A 20,713-nucleotide genomic window follows, 5' to 3' on the forward strand; every position below is an offset into this window, starting at 1 on the left:
TTCAAAATGAAACTATTCTACCACCTACCTGGTCCATCTTTCACCCACAAAATGTGTTTTAAAAAACCTAAATACACAAGCTACAACAAATTAGACTTCTTACACATAACTATTCTTAAAAACTATTTATTCTTTCTGGCTCCTGACCAAGCCTGAGAATCTTATCTATAAAGACATACTGCCTTATTAGCTAAACGATGAGTCCTGTCTATTGCTTTCAAATGCACCAACCTTCTCAAAAACACTGGATGGGGTCATCAAACAAAACCTGATGTTCTGAATGATGGTATCGGTATGTCTCCAGCGTCTTCTATCATGCCGCAGCCAAGACTGCACAGCCTCGTACAGCTCTATCTCTGGGAACCTGCTCAGATGATCATTATCCAAGTAAGACATGAGCTTCTCAAAGCTCAGATAAGACAGGAAGTCAGGCCTGGACATGAGTGGTACGAAGTTGTCTAGCAGAAAGGTGTCCAACTTCTCCCTGACTCCCTCGATGTTTACACCGAAATCATCTAAGAGTCTCATAATTTCTGCACAGTTTTCTAAGCAGATTTTTGCTAATAGAAAAGAGCAGCAGAACTTCACCACTTCTATAAGTTGAACATACATGGCAGCCTGAAGAATCTCATGAACAGTACTCATACTCAGTTCTATAGTTCCATAGTACATAAACTGAAGGACGTGGCTGAAACCGGTAGCAGTTAGACCTTTTAAATGAATTTTGTCCTGATCTCGCTCCCTCATATCTGCGGTAAACATAATTCTGAAGTAATCACTCTGGGTGGCCAAGAGTGCTTTATGGGCCTGGAACTGATGATCTTCAATAACCAGAGTGACATCAAGAAGCAATCCCTCCTCATACAGTGCTCTGAACCCAGCAGAGACACTGGTGTCATGGATGGAGGAACAGAATCCTTCCACGTCCCCTGCCATGAATCACCTGGAAAAAAAGTAATCAAAGAAAACTGTGTTAATCATTTCCATGCATTCTGAAGACATTATTAACTTAGAGCTTAAAAAGTTTTTATAATTATCTCAATTCCACTGCCTAAGTCCTACATGTACAAACCCTTTGGGAGAAAACAACTTAAAGGTTTGTGGGCTAATATTTTTGGCTTCCCTACCTGGGGGAAAAAAATCTATTAAATATCTATTCAACAATGGTAAATTGTTAACTTACAAATATATGCCTATCCCAGTGATTTTACACTGTTTACCAAATATATTTAAACATGTCCCCAAATTATCAACCAAAAAGGATTTCTCAGCTAAATACTAAATCATGAGAAAAAGAGATAAGAAATTAAACCAAAAAGTACACTGTTGACCTTGAAAACTCCTAGAAACTTACCCAAAGGAAATAATCAGATACATATGCCAACTTGCACACACAAGGTTTTTCTTTCTAACCTTATTTATAATAAAAAACTGGAAAGTATTCAAAAGCCCAACAATAGAAATAAATACAGTACAGTCCTACAATGGATTACTATAACAACTAAAAAAGATGGCAGCAATCTACCTATTCTGAGAAATAATATTTACTAGGTATTGTTGTTATGTGGGAAAAAAAGCAGGCAACTGCAGTATACTCAGTATATTTTCAAAAATTAAATATACATATATATATATATATATATATATATATGTTTAGATGAGAAAAAGTCTGGAGGAATATATACCAAAATGATGTCCCTGGGGTAGTGGGACTTCAGGAAACTTTGAGGTTTATCTTTTCCTTCTTACTTACCTCATTAACCTTATTTTTAAAAACAATGACCATGTATTATTTATATATTTAAAACATAAATACATAATTTTTAAAGGAAATTAAGCCGCATTTTTGCATATCAGAGAAACGAAGCCAAATAGTGGGATTATAATTAGATCTCTTAAGCAGAATAAACTAATTCAGCTTACTAGACTGTTTATGAAGCAAAGTAATTTTCTTTCCACACAAGCCCCCCAGGCCAACTATCTATCCTCTCCTCAACTCTCATCCTCACACAGTTCCAAGCTTCCTCCACAATGACACATCATCCCATCCACGAATTCCCTCCCAACCCTTTCCACTGTGCCCTGTGGAACCTCGCTTCAGTGTAAACAAACTCCCCTACAGGCTCATGCAGGTCACAGAGAGTTTTCTCGGCTTTCTGATTTAAAAACAAAACAAGAAAAACAACCCTCTTCTATGTTCTTTTTAGAACAAAATGCTCTTCTATAGCTTACGACCTACCTTCTAATAAGCCTTCTCTTGGCTTTCTACTGTCCTTTTTCTAAAATATGGCAGAGGGGATTCCTGAAAGGCATATACCGCACCGCTGTATCTAATGTAATGCCTGGCACACAGAGGTGCTCTTCTTTTGGTTAACAAAGGGGAAGGCACTGGTAATAGAGTGGTGAGGCTGCCAGGATGGCTTCCCTGAAGGAGGAGGTAGAGCAGGTGCCAGCAGTGACTGTGGTACCAGCGGCTTCACTGTAGGGCTCGTGGTCCACCCAAACACTCAACCAGGGAAAGGAAAGAAGGTCTAAGCTGGAGAAGGACAGAGATAAAGTTTGGAGATGACAGACCAAATGAAAAGAGAGGAGATTAAGCCAGAGACTGGGAAGCCGACAGTTAAAGATTTCAGGTATGGATCAGCTCCTGATTGTGGCAAGGCCCAGCAGGTTTGAGAATAAGGTGTGTTTTTTTTTGTTTTTTTTTTTTTTGCGGTACGCGGGCCTCTCACTGTTGTGGCCTCTCCCATTGCGGAGCACAGGCTCCAGACTCGCAGGCTCAGCGGCCATGGCTCACGGGCCCAGCCGCTCCGCGGCACGTGGGATTCTCCCGGACCGGGGCACAAACCCGTGTCTCCTGCATCGGCAGGCGGACTCTCAACCACTGCACCACCAGGGAAGCCTGAGAATAAGGTTTTAAAATGGAGCAAGGGGGGGGAGGTTATAAGAGTTTAGGTGGTCAGGGAACTTTGCCTCTCAGTTTTTGGATGAGTGGTCTTATGTGAAAATTGAAGAGGTGGAGAAAATGAGTCTTAGCCAGGTACCACAGTCATCAGTGAATATGGACGGGAGAGAGAGAGATCAGGATATGTGTATATGATAAGTAACAAGGAGCAACAGAAGGTGGATTTTTATCTAAGAGAGCTATCCCTTAAACACTGGTGTTCCCCAGGATTCTATTGTTGCACCTTTTCTCCTCTCATCTAAACACTGTATTTCCTTCAACGATCACATCTAAACCCATGGTTTCTACTACTACCTACCTTTATCAGTACCTTCACCATCACTGTCCCAATCTCTATCCTTATACTAGTACTATACATAGCAAATCTCCTGTTAGATACCTCTGGGTGCCCCACAGGGATCTCAAAATTGTGTCTAAACAATCATAACTCTACTCTCTCCCCAATCAGTTTTCTTTTGTATTCCCCATCTTATCAAGAGGCATTCTAGGTGCCTCTTTCTCCCCCTTTGTCCTTAACTTACCTGTAAGTCTTATTGATTATCCCACATAACATGTTCACTTACCTAACACAGCAAAGTATGCACAAGATGAAATTAATATCATAATTTTTATCAGCACTCCATTAATCCAAAAGCTATATACTTTCATTTTGGAAAGGTAGAACACAAAAGCGCTGTCTATAATTTGGAAAACAGATATAAAATATTTTAGACACTGTAATCAATGCTTGGCAGAACTACTTTACTAACACATTCAAGACTAAAGTAAGCTATCAGATTTTATTTCCTGAATTATTTTTAAAGGTAAAATGAATGAACTTAGAATTTTCCAAGTGACATAAGGCACATGTACACAAATGCATACTGCGAACAAAAGGAACATACCGGAATAATCAAATATTCTGGCCAGTAGAAGGCTATCAATATCACACTAATTATCAATTTTCAAAATAATTAGAATAAAAAACAAATTAAACTAGGTGAATAGTTTGATATTTCATTATCTTTCTCAGGATAATTAGGGACACCAACTATCACTCTGACTCATCAAGATTTATTGGTCACAGTTAATGTGGATTTAATAGTAGAAGGTTGGGCATGAGCATTCATATACTTGAGAGGAAACTGCTTTGTTTCATTAATCTGTTATTTTGACAGTGCCTAAAATACCATACATTTCACTTCTTTTCAAAGTAACCCTCTCTATTCAACAGTTATCACTATGTGATATGGTCTCAAACAGCTAATATTCACCTTTCGGACAAAGATTCCATCTAAAGGAAAGATTTTGTGTGTGTGTGTGTGGTATGCGGGTCTCGCACTATTGTGGCCTCTCCCGTTGCGGAGCACAGGCTCCGGACGCGCAGGCTCAGCGGCCATGGCTCACAGGCCCAGCCGCTCCGCGGCATGTGGGATCTTCCCGGACCGGGGCACAAACCCATGTCCCCTGCATCGGCAGGCGAACTTTCAACCACTGCGCCACCAGAGAAGCCCTAAAGGAAAGATTTTAAAGGAGATACTATGCTTTCTCAAAAAAAAGTAACCTAGGTTCCAGATACTTAATATGGTGGTAACATCATAGGGCAAAGAAGCCAGGGGTGTGGGTGGGGGGAATGAGGAGGATTGATAAGCTGTGAGGCAAAAGACCCTAAAGATGTAAGGAGAGCACCCACTCTCCTCTGGGCACCCAGCCCACCAAGTGGGATTCCTAGCAGACAGGCATCTACCCTGTGATCTTGTCCTGTTACATATGGTCAGACTGGGGTGGGAAATATGAATCAAGATGAACGCTCCTGTGTCAAGAATTTAGAAAGAAGAGGAGAGAAAGAGAAAAAGAGACGTGCACCGACTATGTATGACTGGAACTAGAACATGTCAAGGAGCAGCTGTGGGCACCAACTTCTGCCTGCCATGTGGGCTGAGTATCAGAGAAAGCCAGTCAACTGAGAAAGAAGAGGAAAGCCAAGACGAGAGGACAGGGAGTGCTCCCTAACTCCTTCATTTTTCCACTTCCTAGGCCCAGCTCTATTCCTACCCATGGGTGCTGAGAGAAATCCTTACATGCTCAGAATAGATCCCCCCCCTTACTACCTCAGGTGGGTTTTTCCTACATATAACCAAGGTCCCTAACTAATACAGTTTTAGAGCAGAAATAGCTATACTTTGAGTAAGTTACTCAAACTTTCCTGGCCTTATCTCTGCACCTATAAAATAAAAGCATTCAACACGATGATCTCTAAAAATTTTTAGTAATAAAACTCTTATTTATTCTACTTTTTATATGATTTTACAGATGTGTAAAGCACGTGTAAAGATATGCAAAGTAAATAAACTATAGCTATTTTTTAAGTCTTAGCAATGCATTTCTGAAGTTTATCTGATCTAAAGTTCTTCTAAAACTAATTTGTAATAGCTGGGAAATTTGCAGTAATTTTTTTCTACATGAAAAAGCTTGGTGCATCTATCAATAAGACAGCTTTAGAGAAGCAGCAGTATCTTACACTTTTATAGGAAGCATGTATGTAAGCAGAAAATGATACTCAGTGATTAACTGACCAACATGATATAGTCTGTAAATGGTAGTGAGTTACGAGTACAGGACTCCAGACCTGGAGTCTCTTAATTCTGGAGAAACCCTTCTCCTTAGCAACAGCACTTCAAACCCCAGCTCATTTTCTCAGTAAAGTCTCTTAGGACACAGGCCAACTCTAACTTGAGAGATGAAGATACTAATGTCCACAGGTGAAATTTTTCTTCAAAGTCATACAACTAGTTAGAAATAGAGTTAAGACTAGATTTGCAAGAAGCACAAAATAGTGTGGTTAGGAAGAGCAAAATCTTTGAAATCAGAGCACTTTTAGTACTTACCATCGGTGTGACCTGGAGAAATTTAACTTCCTGACCTCAGTTTCCATCCATATATTAGGAATAATCATCATCTATTATTACTGAGTTGGGGTGATGATCAAATAAACTGACGTAAGTTACATGTCTAGCCCAGAGGGAGGCACCCCAGCAGAGGTCAATCAATGCTGCCTTCCCTGTCCAGCTCTTACCTAATGCTCCTTATCACCCACAGAACCACAGGAACTTAACACCCTTCAAACTTCCCTCTACAGACGCCATACCTCCCTAAGGTTTATCACAATGCAAGTTTATAAGAGATCAGGAGATGTACTGGTAGTCAAAACACTGGACCTCATTTGCAATGGCATTGTTTTCCATTTTTTCTCTTCACACAAGTATAATTTTCTAGCTTTTCTGGGCTCCTTAGGCTTTTCTGCCCTAACAAGAGTAACTACTCTTTGTATCTGTGCTGTTCAATATGAAAGCCACTACCCATGGGGCTTTTGAACACTTGAAATATGGTTAGACCAAACTGAGATGTGCTTTAAGTGTAAAATAAACACCAGATTTTGAAGACTAGAAAAAAAAAAGTAAAATATCTCATTATACAAATGTTTAATACTGATTACATGTTGAAGTAATATTTTGGATATACTGAGTAAATAAAACATTAAAATTAATCTCACCTGTTTTTTACTTTTTAAAGCTGCTGCTATGAGAAAAATTTAAATTACATATTGTGGCTTGCATTATATTCTGTCAGACAGCACAGATCTATAACATAAATGTTTAAGGTGTCAAACAACCAAACTTACAAATGAACATGTGAAACAAAACCAACTTGTTCACAATCCATACCCTGGAAGCTATAAAGAAAAGAAAAAAAAGTGAGATTTAGATTAAAATAAAACAAAAATAACACGAAACACACATGTAAGCAAATAAAATAAATAACAAGAAAAAGGTAAGTGTAAGAAGAATACAAAAAGAAAAATATACAAAATCTTAAGTGTAAGATAGAGAATTATAGGAATTTAAGGAATAAATTAATAATTACAAGAACTAATCACTGTAAAAGTAAACAAAAATAACTATAAATCAGTGAGGGCTGGAGAAAAATAATCTGCTAAGGGGCTCTGAGAAAAGATATTTACTGACATACAAAATGCTCAATGTACAAAAATTATGTATCCTAACTTTTCAAAACACATCATCAGGTTAAGAGAAATCATGGTTTATAAACCTGTATACCCTTGGCCTTCTACACTTCTGTATTCTACACCTGGCCTTCAGAATTTCAAACGGTAGGGTTTTTCAAAAGATGAACCAACTTAAACTAAATGATAAGGCATACTGATACTACGAGGAAAGAAAATACTGGAGTTTGTCCTGTTCCATAAACTTGGCACTGACTATAGAAAAAAGAAAGCCTCACATTTTCTATGCATCAGCATGACTGGTATAGCATTTCTCAAAGTGTGGTCCAGGTATAACTGGGACCTTAGTCCCCTAAGAGAACTTCGCGAGATCAAAACAATTTTCATAATAATTATTTTATTTATTTATTTTGCCGTACGCGGGCCTCTCACTGTTGTGGCCTCTCCCGTTGCAGAGCACAGGCTCGGGACGCGCAGGCTCAGCGGCCACGGCTCACGGGCCCAGCTGCTCCGTGGCATGTGGGATATTCCCGGACCGGGGCACGAACCCACGTCCCCTGCGTCGGCAGGCGGACTCTCAACCACTGCGCCACCAGGGAAGCCCATAATAATAATTTTAAAAGCGATTTTTCTTTTTTACTTTCATTCTCTCAGTGTTTTCCAGATACTACATGTGATATGAATGCAGAAGCCAATAAGAAGCCTATTGTCTTTTATTAAGCCAGACATTAAAGAGATTTGCAAAAATGTAAAACGATGCCATTCTTCTCACCAAGTTTTTTGTTGTTTTAGAAAATATTTATTTTTCATTAAAAATGTTATTTAGATTAACAGGTAATGGGTTTTTTTAGAATGAATTACAAGTAAGTATTTTTTTAAACTTCCCAATTTTAATTATTAACATGTAATGTGTTTTTAGAATGAATTACAAGTATTTTTTTTAAACTTCCCAATTTTAATTTCTAATATGGTCAGTATAAATAGACACAACCCACATAAATAAAAGCTCTTTGAGATCCCAGTAATTTTTAAGAGTATAATGATGTTCTGAGACCAAAAAGTTTAAGTACCACTGACTGCACAAGAGATAAATAACAACACACACATACACAAAGCAACCTCTTCCTACCTCTGCCCTGGAAGACCATTACTGCTATTTGTATCACAGAAATTTCTAACAGTTCAAACTCTCTAGTGACCAGTAAAGAAAGAAGTCTGGTGGGGGTAAAACTGGACAGGAAATTAAAAGCAAAGAAATTAAATGCTTCCTTTTCAGTTAGAAGGCTGTCATTCTGATTGGAAGGCAAAATTCTGGGCAATTAAGTAGAAGATATTTCAAAATTAACTAACCTCCATGTTTATGCCATAAGCAATAATTTAATGCTTTCACATTCCTCCTACAGCTGCTTGAAAATTCATATTAAACCCTAATTTATTCAGTACAAAGCTAGATTCTCAGGTTGATATATGTATCTCCAATGAAAACTGTGAATTATTTCATACTACCTTCATCCTCCAACTGTTAGCCTACCAATGTTAATGCCTATGCAGAAAATGCCATACTTGCATACTAAAAAGAAAATGCAAAGCTTACTAAGGATAAAAATAGAATTAATTCCTGAATCGTAAAATTTCTCACAATTTCTGTAACCTGTGAAGTAAAACTTTTATTCAACAATCTCAAAGCAACCAACTTCTCAATCTAAAAGGAAAGAAATTCCCAAAACAGACTAACTTTATTAGCAGTCATTTTACCCTGAGATATACTACTTAAATTGAGAAACAACTAAGTCTAATACTAGAGGAAAGGCTGCATAAGTTAACTAATTTGTTTAGTACTGGAAATTCTTTCTTGTCCATCAAAATGTTTTTATAACTCAGTACCAAACTGCAAATGACCATTAACTAAGCTTTTAGAAAGGCTCTGGGTCCTCCAGCCTCCCGGTTGGCACCTAATATCTAAATTACTTCACTTTTCAGGTATGTTTAGCATTTAGTCATCCTATAATAAAAGAAACCTTATAAGAAAAAGCCACTCCTGTTTCAATGCTATTTTTTCATCAGAAGATTTTAATTTAATGCTCCTCTGCTTATTCCTCACTACAAGTAAAAGTAGTCCAAGAGTGATGTCATGGAAAACAGCTTCCCTAACCTTTAGAGATTGGATCCAGTGAGAATTCTAGGAAAAGCCTCTATTGGGGAATAAAACCCCAAATCTTCTACTAAGTTACTTCCTAACATGAAATCATCAATACTATAATGTTAACACCTTAGTTTTACATAAGAAATAAACAACTAAACTGAACCTTTTGGAAGGTCCTGATGTTATGATACAGATTTCCTGCAAATCTTAAAATGATGCAGAATCATTAACTAAATTCAATGATCTTATCAGAGACAAAGAATACATCTTCTATCTGTTTTTATCTGCTTCAATGATTCAGCCAGATGAGTTTTAAAGGTCTTATATTAAAAACAAAAAGTCTGAGGAAATATCTTGCCACTTGCCTCTTTGCTGTTTCTTGAAAAACAGCGACACACCCGCCTTAAGACCTCTGAACCTGCCATTCCCTCTGCCTGGACCACTAATCCCAATATACATGGCTCCCTTCAGGTCTTTACTCCAGTGTCTTATCTCAGTGAGGCCTTCCCCAAACCCCCTCTTTAAAATCGAAAACCACCCACCCGCCCCACCCAACAGAATATCCTCCTGTTCTTTTCCTGCTTTATTTTTCTCCATAGTATATTAAATGGAGATACAGGCTATTTTCTTTAGTTTACTTTTTTGTTGTTTTCTTTTTGTTTTGTTTTGTTTTGTTTCGTTGACTGTTGTATCCCCCAGAACCTTTCTAGGAACAGTGCTTGGCACATAATAAGTGCTTCATAAACATTTGTGGGATGAATAAATAAATTTAACCCTCGCAACCCTCCATGTTCTGTAACCATCCCTGATTTGGAGATGAAAAAAAATCAAAGCTCACAGACGTTAAGTAACTTGGCCAAGGCTATGATTCTTCATAAGCTGGGGTCAGTCTGACTTCAGAGCCTTCGAGTTTAACCACTATCCTGCAATGCTTCACCAATAACTGCCTTTCATTTCTCTTCAATAAAAAAGCCCACAACAACTACAGCATTCCAATTCAGAGGAAATATATGCTAATAAATTAATCCGACCCTTCAGAAGCTATAGATTCATTCTCTTCACAGTTAATGTTATTCACTCTGAAAACGTTTAAAATAGGAATGGGCAAGTTTCAGAACAGGCCAGCTACATCATTTTTGGGGCCCAGGGAAAAATGAAAATGTGGGGCCCCTCGCTCAAAAGCAGGAAAAAAGTGTCGTTAAAGGTAGTAAAGTACAAAGCTTTCTCCTTTCTTCTGAGGTCTCTCTTGACATGTCATGGTGTTTTTTTATTTGCTCTTTAATGCATTCTAAGTAAAGAAAAATAAAAATTTACATTATTACCACGAATTTCACCATTCACCTTTATATTGTACAATGCCAGTTTTACGCGCAGATTATTAAACCACGTTTGGGGTCCTTCTGGACACCCATGAAGCCACGCCAGCCCTGGTTCCAAGGTTTTAGCCCCAGGTAACCCAAATCAAGGCAGAGAGAAGGCCAAACCTTGAAATTCCCAATGAAGCACTGATTTGACAAAATTTTATCTTCAGGACAAGCGATAAGTCCAATGTATAAAAGCTAGCACATTAAAATAGGCTCTTCCTTTTGCTAATTTAATCCTGCCCGCCTTATATTATTCTGCTTTTAAAAAAAAAGCATATTCGGAAAGACAACTGGTATTGGATTATAAATTTAATAAAACATTTCAGAAAAAAACTCAGAAAACCATTTGTTGGCTAAAAATAACAATATACTAAAAAAAAAGCTTCTCTTTCACTTTTTGTGGACCATTTTAAAAAGCCATACATTTTTGATGTGCCAAATAAAAATGATTTCATACTGATCTGTTACACATATGTATCATAAATTCTGACAAATAAGTCCAATTTTCAAACCACAAGTATTTATGGCTTATATATCCTAGTATCCCCCCCAAGTTAATCGGCAATAAAAAGTGCAAATTAACATCCTTTACCACTGAAAAACTGGTTCTAAGCACCTACTAAGTGTTGTGATGATTAAAAAAGGGAATTAAATTACACAAATATGAAATTAAGTGTCCCAAAATTGAAAATTTCTATACATTTCTAGATCTATTAAGTGCAGAAATCTGAATGCATTTACAAGCTCTCCAAAAACAATTTTCAAATTAGTAGAGATATTCAGGCATCTTGTTTCCTAGATATGAAAATCAGGCATTAAAATTAGGGTATATATCTTAAAAGCATTTCCTAAATTACAATTTAATGAGATTACCAAATGAAAATGTAAATTCAAAATATGGAAAAGACTAAACAAATGCAAGGTGCTTAATATTCCGAGTAAGAAAAAGGGCATAAGCGGCCTAGAAAAATGAAAAGCAAAGCACTACAGTAACGTTAAATTTGAATTAAAGAATACCGTTATTTAAATAAGCAGTTAGCATTTCGTAGGAAGAAGGCCAAGCAACGTGACTATTATATATCTAGTCGATTCACAGCACTGCTTCGCTATCCCGCACTTATTCCTTATACTTATAATATAGAAATAAAGAGGCAGCAACAGTTAGCCACTACAACATTCACCACTCTGGCAAAGGTTACTTTAAAAATTGCCTTGCATTTTTACAACACTTTACAGCTACAAATTATTTTCACATATATGACCTCATACAGTCCTCACTACCCTGTGATGTGGCTATAACTGACTAGATTTCATAGATAAGAAACCGAGGTTCGGTAAGCGATTTTCTCGGAGTCACCCAGTCGAACCCAGACCTTCTGATTCCGCGTTTTATGCCTCGCATTTCGCATAGTTCTATTTCAGGCACACACAGAATTTTTAAAGGGAAGAAACGGGTTAGGGAGAAAATAGTCATGGTACCTGCAGCTGTGTGCTGCAAAAAATGGCTGAATTATGCTTCTTCCTTTTTTTTTTTTCTCCTTGAAAAAAATTAAATTTCAAACAATTTAAGTAAACTCAAAGACAAATTAGATCCCGGCGTCAACCAAATGTGTGATTCGGGTCGGTGCAGAAAGGGCTACCGAATCCGTGCCTAGCGCGGGGCCGCGGACGAAGCCCGGGCTCCCGCAGGCCGGAGGGCCAGGGGCGGCTACGCACCTCGGGGGTCCGTCCAGCCTCTAGTGGACGGCAGTCTGCATCAGGAAGAAGCGGGCCGGACGGTGGGCGGTCGGGCGCCGGGACGGCACTCAGCTGGCTCCTCGAACGTCTACAAGGGGCCGCTCCGGGGCCGGGCCGGGGCGCTCCGGCGGGGGGCGAGTCTGCGCGCCTGCGGCCCCCACGAAACCAGTCCTGGGAAAGAAGACAGCGCTGAGACGCGATTCGAGACAGTCGGGATCTGCGCGAGGCGGAGCGGCGTCGGGGCCGGGCCCGGCCTTGCCAACGCCAGGGACCTCGCAGCGCCCGGCGGGGGTCGGCGGTAGGGCCGACTCGGGGCCTCGGGTGGAGAGAGGGGCTGGGGGGTCGCGGGCAGCAGCAGAGGTGCAGACACTGGCGACGTCGACGACGGCGGCTCTGGGCTTCTGCTCCGAAGCGCGCCGAGCCTCAGGATCACCCACGCCGGGGGTGGAGGAAGGCGGGAAAGGGGCGGGCAAGGGGCGGAGCGTGCGGGGCCACGAGCCAGGGGCCGCTCCGGGCCGCGCGCCCCCTGCGGGCCACGGGAGCCGCCCGGGGCCCGCCCAGGGAGGCGGGGCCAGCCGGCATGGGGTTCCGTCCGCCGTCGTCGCAAAGCGGAAGCCTGCCACGCGGGTAGGGAGGTCGTGGGATGGGAAGTCGAGAGTTGGAACGGAGGCCTGGGAGGCGCCCTCGGCCCCCACCGGCGCCTCGAGGGGGCCCGCGCGCGGGGAGCGGCCCGGAGGGTGTTTACCTTCCCCCTGGTCGAGCGCCAATGCCGCCATCTTTCAGCCAGCGCGCGTCACTTCCGGCGCCGCGGGAGCGGGAGCGGGTGTGGGAGCGGGGTGGGGGCAGGGCTGTCCCACGCCCACGGGGCCCCACGTTTTGCAGGCCACGCCAGCGGGCCTCACCTAGGGAAGAAGGCGGCTCGACGCTGCCGCCGCGGGCCCGGGCCGACGTGGCTTCCCGCGCGGCTTCGCCGTCGGGGCTGGGAACTCTCGGCATTGCTGGTCCCCTCGCCTCGGTCCCACTTCGTTTGCACGAGCGGTGGGCTCGAGCCAGTGGGGTGCGCCCACCCTCGACAAGTTGAGGGTTAGGAAACCCGGGAAATGTCATTTTGCATCTTACACACGGTAGGGGTGGGGGAATCAGGGACGACGTGGAGGGAGCTTTGCGGTATGTACCTGTGTTACAAACGTGACTACGTCTACGCCACATAATATTGTTTTAAAGGCAACTTGCATGGGATTGTTGCATCATACCTCCACTTGGCTAGTTGCACAAGTTACGCGTTTCAGAAATACATTTCCCAGAGGTGAGAAAATTCATAGAAAACGGCATGCCTGCACCGCACAGAAATGCCGGATCTAAAAACGCTGTTCTGTTTCTATTTGCGTCAAAATAAGATAGCAAGAACGAACATTTAGAGGGCAGTGATTTTGGGGGTTGTTCGCTTTTGACAAATCGGTTCTAGAGTTGTAGCTAATGCTTTTCACATACCGCCTTTTCTTGATTTAAAACTACATTACAAGACTGTTTTGTAAATTTATTGTTGTGAAATCTCTCTGTGGGAAAAGTGTAGATGACAGAAAAACACAGTTGGAGGCCACTGGTTCTACAACTAACCTTAAATTAAGTCATCCATTGCCCATTTCTGATCCTAAACTGAGAGATTTCTCCTACCCCCACCCCCTGCCACCATTTTCTCTCTGCACCAATATCCCGAAGATATTGGGAGATGTATGGCTAAAAACGATCATTAATCTCTTTCCAGCAAACTTGAATATGTCATGTTTCCCAAGGGGCCAAAATAGCACACTGTGTACCGTTTTGCTGAAGTAAACTACTCCGTCGGAAAAAATAGTGAATCACTTTAATCTTTTGAAAATAGGGAAATACGTGTCCCTTTTATGATTTAAACTATAAAACAAGCTTTAAAAAACTGTAAGCCATAAATAACTTCTTAAAAAATAAATTTATTTTTGGCTGCGTTGGGTCTTCATTGCTGTGCGCGGGCTTTCTCTAGTTGCGGCGAGTGGGGGCTACTCTTTGTTGCAGTGCGCGGGATTCTCATTGCTGTGGCTTCTCTTGTTGTGAAGCACAGGCTCCAGTAGTTGTGGCTCGCGGGCTCTAGAGCGCAGGCCCAGTAGTTGTGGCGCGTTGGCTTAGTTGCTCCGCGGCATGTGGGATCTTCCTGGACCAGGGCTTGAACCCGTGTCCCCTGCTTAGGCAGGCGGATTCTTAACCACTGCGCCACCAGGGAAGCCCTCTGTAATGTTTTAAAGTTATTTTATAAAATATAAAATGCATATTTTATTATGCATTTTCTTTCCTCGAAAACTTTTGCCAAGCACTCTGTAGCTCTTCAGGGGTTTTTTCTAAGCCCCTCAGGGTACACCGGTATCCCCCAAATCAGTACAAACTTATGCGGGTCCACACCAAGACTTGTACACTGACACATTCCAACAGGATGGTGGCTGTTGTCCTAGGCCTTATTTCCGGGTCCCTATCCTAGATGGAACCTTCAAAATGCAATCAGGATCCCCTGTTTGATCCCAAACTTTTCCAGCCTTGAAAGTTTGTTGTTTTAACAGCCAAACAGAATATTATGTTGCATGACTAATAAAAAATCGGTGTCTTCATGAATGTTGGAGGAATCCTGGTTAATGTTTACACATCTTGGGCATCGTTGGTCACCTGTCACTTGGAATGGCTCTTCTTAGCTTCTCTCCTGTTATTACCTCTGGCCTTCTGGTCTTTCACCACCTCTCCATATTTCTCCAACTCTCTCTTTGCACTTTGTGACTCAAACTTAATTCTCCCCCCACTTCCCTAGCAAAGCAAAAACCTAAAGCCATCACAAGGAAACTGCAATCTCTTTAAACAGGTCATGGCTTCTAGAGATCCTTACACAGGGATGTTCTTTCTGGTCATCTCTAAGTCAGATCTGTACTATTTGGTGGGAACCCATTCTTAAAAATATCAATGGTTTCTCCCATCTTCTCACTTCCCCAGTCTCATGAGCCCCCAGACCAATCCCCTGGGCCCAGCTAGGGGAATACGAAATTCCTAAACATCCAAAAGGGATGGACACAAAAACAAACAAGCAAAGGCCCTTCACGGGGCACTCCCCCCATGAAACAGGTGTGTCTGAAATATTTTCATTTGTGTTATTTCACCAATGTGCGGAGCTACCTCAAGGAAAATGAACTGATAACATGCCTTTATGGTCAAGGGGACTCAACACTATAATTCTTCCAGGAACCAAATGCTTCTTCATATTTCACTTCCATCCTTAAAGCCCTAGCAAACAATTCTCTGCCTGCAGTTGTTAGAGTAACTGCTTTGCACCTGTGGCCAGCCAACAAGGATTCAAAAACACTCAGCTTTGGTTTCAGAGGCCCTAACACTCTGACACATTTAGACAACATGGGGTGGTGTGTGACCTACCACAAGTGGGGTGATGTAATCTGGGCTTGAGCGTGTCAAGTAAGGTTACTTGGAGGCAGTGATTGCTAAGTTCAGTCCAAAGGGAAGGAGGAAAGGGAAAAAGAGTAAAGGATACTCACAGGGCAGTGCCTTCCAATCCTGGAAGAGGCAGCGAGGCACCTTTATTTAGAGAACCGCTGAAAATTTATATAGGGTTACAATAGGACCCGAAGGGCAGAGAGAAAAGAAGCAAAAATCAGGAAGGCTGGCATGTATAGACCTTGGCAGACAGGGCTTCTCCCCTCTTGTGTTGCCTCTCACCCCATGCTCTTTCCACTGTATTATGTTATTTTACAGATTAACATATTCAGTGATCTTCACACTTGCATTTGTTTTACTCCTAGTTAATTCAATACATTGTTCACTTATAATCTACTATACTAATTTATTTATGCCATAAATATTTATGAGTACCTACTATGTACCAAGTCCTGTTCTAAGCACTGTGGATCTATCAGTGACCAAAACATATAAAAATCCTTGCCTTCTTATAGACTGCGTACGTCAGGCAATAAACAAAATAAATAAGCAAATTATATGGTCTCTCTCAGAATGTGACCATATGGGAAATAATAGAGCAGGATAAAGAGATTACGAGTGTCAAGGGGGAGAGGTGTTCCAGTTTTAACTGGGATGATAGGGTAGTCATTTTAGCCTTTTTTTTTTTTTTTGGCCACACTGCGCGGCATGCAGGATCTTAGTTCCCTTACCAGGGATTGAATCCACGCCCCTGCAGTGGAAGGGCGGAGTCTTAACCATTGGACCACCAGGGAAGTCCCTTTTTTTTTTTCTTCTGTTATTTTACCTTGACTTGAAGGAGATGAGGGACCAGACTGTGTAAAGCCTTTTTGGCCATTATAAGGTCTTTGGCCTTTGAGAAATTAGGAACCTTTGGAAGGTTTTGAGAAGAGGAGTAATATGATTAACACTCAGGCTGCTGTGTAGAACAGAATTTAGGCATAATGTAATATACAACATGATGACTATAGATAACACTGGTGCATGGTATATTTGAAATTTACTCAAAGAGTGGATCCTAAAAGTTCGCACCACAAGGAAAAAAGCATTTTTTTCTTTTTTTTTCCCCCCTTGTATCTGTATGAGATGATGGATGTTAACTAGACTTATTGTGGTGATCGTTTCATAATATATGTAAGTCAGGTCATTATGCTGTACACCTTAAACTTACACAGTGCTGTATGTCAGTTACATCTCAATAGAACTGAAAGGGGAAAAATACACTGGAAGATAATACACACAAAAAAATAAAATGAGCAGTTAAAAAAAAGAATTAGGCAGACAAGTGTGGAAGCAGGGAGATGGGTAAGGAGACAGACTTTTCCAACGATGGAGTGGAATGGGGGCCACAGTGGAGGCGGTGAGAACTGGCCAGAGTCTGCAAATATTCTTGAAGGTAGAACCAACAGAATTTCCTGGATGTAGGGATAAAGGAAAGAAAGGCAGCAAAGAAGGATGGAATTTTCATTTCCTGAGATCTGGAAGACTTCAAGGAGTGGGTTTGAAGGGAATGGGGGAAAAAGGAAAAGGTGCAAGGAGTAGAACCTGGGGCGTGCCAAGGGTAGGGAGCCATCCCAGAGAACATCAGGAACTGGTCTAGGAGACTAGAGTGTGGTACACTACAAGCTGGGGAGACACGTACTGTAAGTTGCTGAATATCCACCGTCAATAAAAGATACGGTGAATGTCGCCATTTTTTTTTTTTTTTTTTTTTTTTTTGCGGTACGCGGGTCTCTCACCGCTGTGGCCTCTCCCACTGCGGAGCACAGGCTCCGGACGCGCAGGCTCAGCGGCCAGGGCTCACGGGCCCAGCCGGTCCACGGCATGTGGGATCTTCCCGGACCGGGGCACGAACCCGCGTCCCCTGCATCGGCAGGCAGACCCCCAACCACTGAGCCACCAGGGAAGCCCGAATGTCGCCATTTTTAAAAATTAATTTTTATTGGAGTGTAGTCGATTTACAATGTTGTGTTAGGGAATTCCCTGGCGTGGAATGTGGTTAGCACTCTGTGCTTTCACTGCCAAGGGCCGAGGTTTGATCCCTGGTCGGGGAACTAAGACCCCGCAAGCCGCGAGGCACGGCCAAAAACCGAACAAACAAAAAATACAATGTTGTGTTAGTTTCTGCTGTACAGCAAATTGAATCAATTATACATATATACACTCTTTTTTAGATTCTTTTCCCATATAGGTCATTACAGAGTATTGAGTAGAGTTCCCTGTGCTATACAGTAGGTTTTTTGTTGGTTATTTTATATATAGCAGTGTGTATGTGTCAATCCCAGTCTCCCAATTTATCCTTCCCCACCCTTTCCCCTTGGTAACCATAAGTTTGTTTTCTACATCTGTGACTCTATTTCTGTTTTGTAAATAAGTTCATTTGTACCATTTTTTTTAGATTCCACAATATAAGCGATATCATGTGATATTTGTCTTTCTCTGTCTGACTTACTTCACTCAGTATGACAATCTCTAGGTCCATTTTAACTGAAAATATTTACCTTGAAATGCAGTCTAGACAATGCCCCCTTGAAAATGAAAACATTAAAAAATAAAATTTTAAAAGAAATTCACCGCTTTTGTGCTCCTTACAAGCTAATGAAAAATAACCCTGTGTTTCAGAAGCCTCAACATGCAAGCCACACATTCATGAGGTGTTTGGGAGATTACCAAGGGGCTGAGGGTAAGTAGAGCAAGGGTTGGGCTCTGGGGCACTCCAACGTTAGGGAGTCATCTGGGAGAAGATAGAGAGCTGTCAAGGAGACAGAGAAGGAGTAGCCAGTGACATAAGAGTAAAACAGAGTGTGGTATGCTAAGCTGGCTAGAAAAGTACTGTAAGTTGTTAAACACCCACTATCAATCAAAGATGCAATTAATGCCATCATTTTAATGAAATGTATTTACTTTGAAACACAATGTAGACAATACCCCCTTGTAAATGAAAATGTTAAAAAGAACAAATCCTCCCCTAAAGTTAATCATTTTTATGTTCTTTATGAACCAATGAAAAGCAACACTATACTTCAGAAGCCTCAAGACACAAGCCGCATGTTCATCAATACTGCACTTCAGTAGATCTGCATGCAAACACACACACATCCTAAGTGTGAACACCAGAGTTGAGGTGAGTGGGAGCAATGAAGAGCTGCTATATGGTGTTTGCTTGATGAAAGAAGTGAAGAAAAGCCTCCAGTAACTACTGTTGCCAGAGCACAGCTTTAGGGTTTGGGGACTGTGGTTAAGGATAGAGACGAGATTGAATCTAGGCTCTGAGGTTATTTATTGGTTCTAAAACTAAGTTCTTTAAAAAAAAAAAACAGCTATGCATAGCCGTCTTGGGACAAAATGTCTTTGTCAATACAGGGCACGGAGGGACTTCAGGTAAGTCAGTTCTGACCTCTTCAGCTTGGGGCGGGGGTAGCTGAAGTGGAAGCAGGGGAGGTACATGTGAACAACTGGGGCCCAGGCCTGGCTGAAAGGATGGCTGAACTTTCTGCTGTCCTGGGAGCATGACTTGGGAGGGACACTGGAATACTAAACATAAGTGGGGCAGGATGGCCCTCTGGGAATGGAAGTCTCAAGGTTGTGAAGATGGTGATTTTCCTCAAATTTATCTACAGATTTAAAACAATCCCTATCAGAAGTGTTCTCCTTATACAAGCAAACACCATGTACCTGTGGCACTTCGGTCATCTTCACCAGAGAGCAGTGCAGGAGACTGTGCAGCACAGTGCTTCAACATGTGGGTCTGGGTCTGACTGCGTGGGTTCAAATCCTAGATCCTCCATTTTTTTGCTTTATGCCTTGGGGCAATTTATTTTTAAAAATTTTTATTTTATATTGGAGTATAGTTGATAAACAACGTTGTGTTAGTTTCAGGTGTACAGTAAAGTGATTCAGTTATACATAGACGTGTATCTATTTCAAATTCTTTCCCCATTTAAGTTATTACAGAATATTGAGCAGAGTTCCCTGTGCTATATAGTAGGTCCTTGTTGGTTATCTATTTTAAATATAGCGGTGTGTGTACATGTCAATTAATTTCACCTTTCCAAGGATATGGACCATCTCCAAGGGTAATTGTTTTTCTTTTTTTTTATACTAAGTATTTTATTGTATGCTGCCACCAGTGTATATAAAATAATTACCTTTGTGAAACAGAAATTCATGAATATTCAGAGAGGTAGACTGACAAAAGTAGAAGTTTGTATAGTATGGCACGTGTTACAGAGGCAGGCTTTTGTACAGGCTTCAAATTTGGCTTTCCTTTGAATATTCACCGGTTTATGAAAAGTGGTTTAAAAACCTTGCAAAGATTCATTTTACTACAAAAAGTAACAGACTTTCTGAGGTCTGAAGGGATTTGTACTTGAAGATACTCCAGTCAGCAGGGGGTCATGTTGAGCATTCTGCAGACAGAATTGTTTCAAATCTGCAGCTGCCTGGGAAACCTTTACGCGGTTGAGCCCGGCCTCCAGCCGGAGCTGTTGAACCACTTTCTTCATAGCGGCGACGCTGGAGGAACCAGACATGGCACATGCGAGAGCTGGGCAGATCGGCAATCCGTCGGTGGATCGGTGGTGGGTCCTCCAAGGGTAATTGTAAGGAACAAATGCAATAAGGACTGTAAACCACTCAGCACCATGCCTGGTAAGCAGTAAATATTTATTTATATTATTATTCCTAAGAAATATATGCTAAGAATTTGGGGTTATTTAGGAAGAGGAGAGCATCCAAAGGAGTAAAAAGATATAATCCCCCCCAAAATAAAATCCCTATCAAAAACCCAGCAGGCTTTATTGCAGAAATTGACAAGCTGATCCTGAAATTTATATGGAAATACAAAGGCTCTAGAAGAGCCAGACCAGTTTTGAAAAAGAACATAGTTAAAGAACTTACACATTCCAAATTCAAAATGTACTATAAAGCTACAGAAATCAAGACATTGTGGTACTGGCATAAGGATAGACATGTAGATCAATGGAACAGAATAGAGAGTCCAG

At 41.3% G+C, this 20,713-nt stretch overlaps 2 protein-coding genes across 4 annotated transcripts in view; both read right to left on the bottom strand.

The window, feature by feature from the left end:
* KLHL15 (kelch like family member 15) overlaps positions 1-12,533 on the bottom strand; it is a 31,913-nt gene extending 19,380 nt beyond the window's left edge. Inside the window, exons 1-4 of one of the 3 annotated variants that reach the window (XM_082865425.1) lie at positions 12,192-12,533; positions 6,627-6,677; positions 3,529-3,642; positions 232-943 (exon numbers count right to left, since the gene is read on the bottom strand). In XM_082865425.1, the coding sequence (XP_082721551.1) occupies positions 232-936 (705 nt within the window). In that variant the 5' untranslated portion in view covers positions 937-943; positions 3,529-3,642; positions 6,627-6,677; positions 12,192-12,533. Of the gene's footprint in view, positions 1-231; positions 2,365-3,528; positions 3,643-6,626; positions 6,678-12,191 lie in introns of those variants that run through there. The other 2 variants (XM_082865426.1, XM_082865424.1) reach the window with 2 other exon arrangements.
* Positions 12,534-19,579: 7,046 nt separating this feature from the next.
* Positions 19,580-20,242, bottom strand: LOC309978411 (guanine nucleotide-binding protein G(I)/G(S)/G(O) subunit gamma-5-like; the record flags this gene model as incomplete). Its single annotated transcript, XM_082864890.1, has 1 exon — positions 19,580-20,242. One exon carries the CDS (start codon positions 20,240-20,242, stop codon positions 20,036-20,038), a length of 207 nt encoding a protein of 68 aa, XP_082721016.1. The 3' UTR covers positions 19,580-20,035.
* Between the last annotated feature and the right edge of the window lie 471 nt (positions 20,243-20,713).

The sequence above is a fragment of the Leucopleurus acutus genome (assembly GCF_964270905.1).
Source record: "Leucopleurus acutus genome assembly, chromosome: X".
NCBI classification, from domain to species: domain Eukaryota; kingdom Metazoa; phylum Chordata; class Mammalia; order Artiodactyla; family Delphinidae; genus Leucopleurus; species Leucopleurus acutus.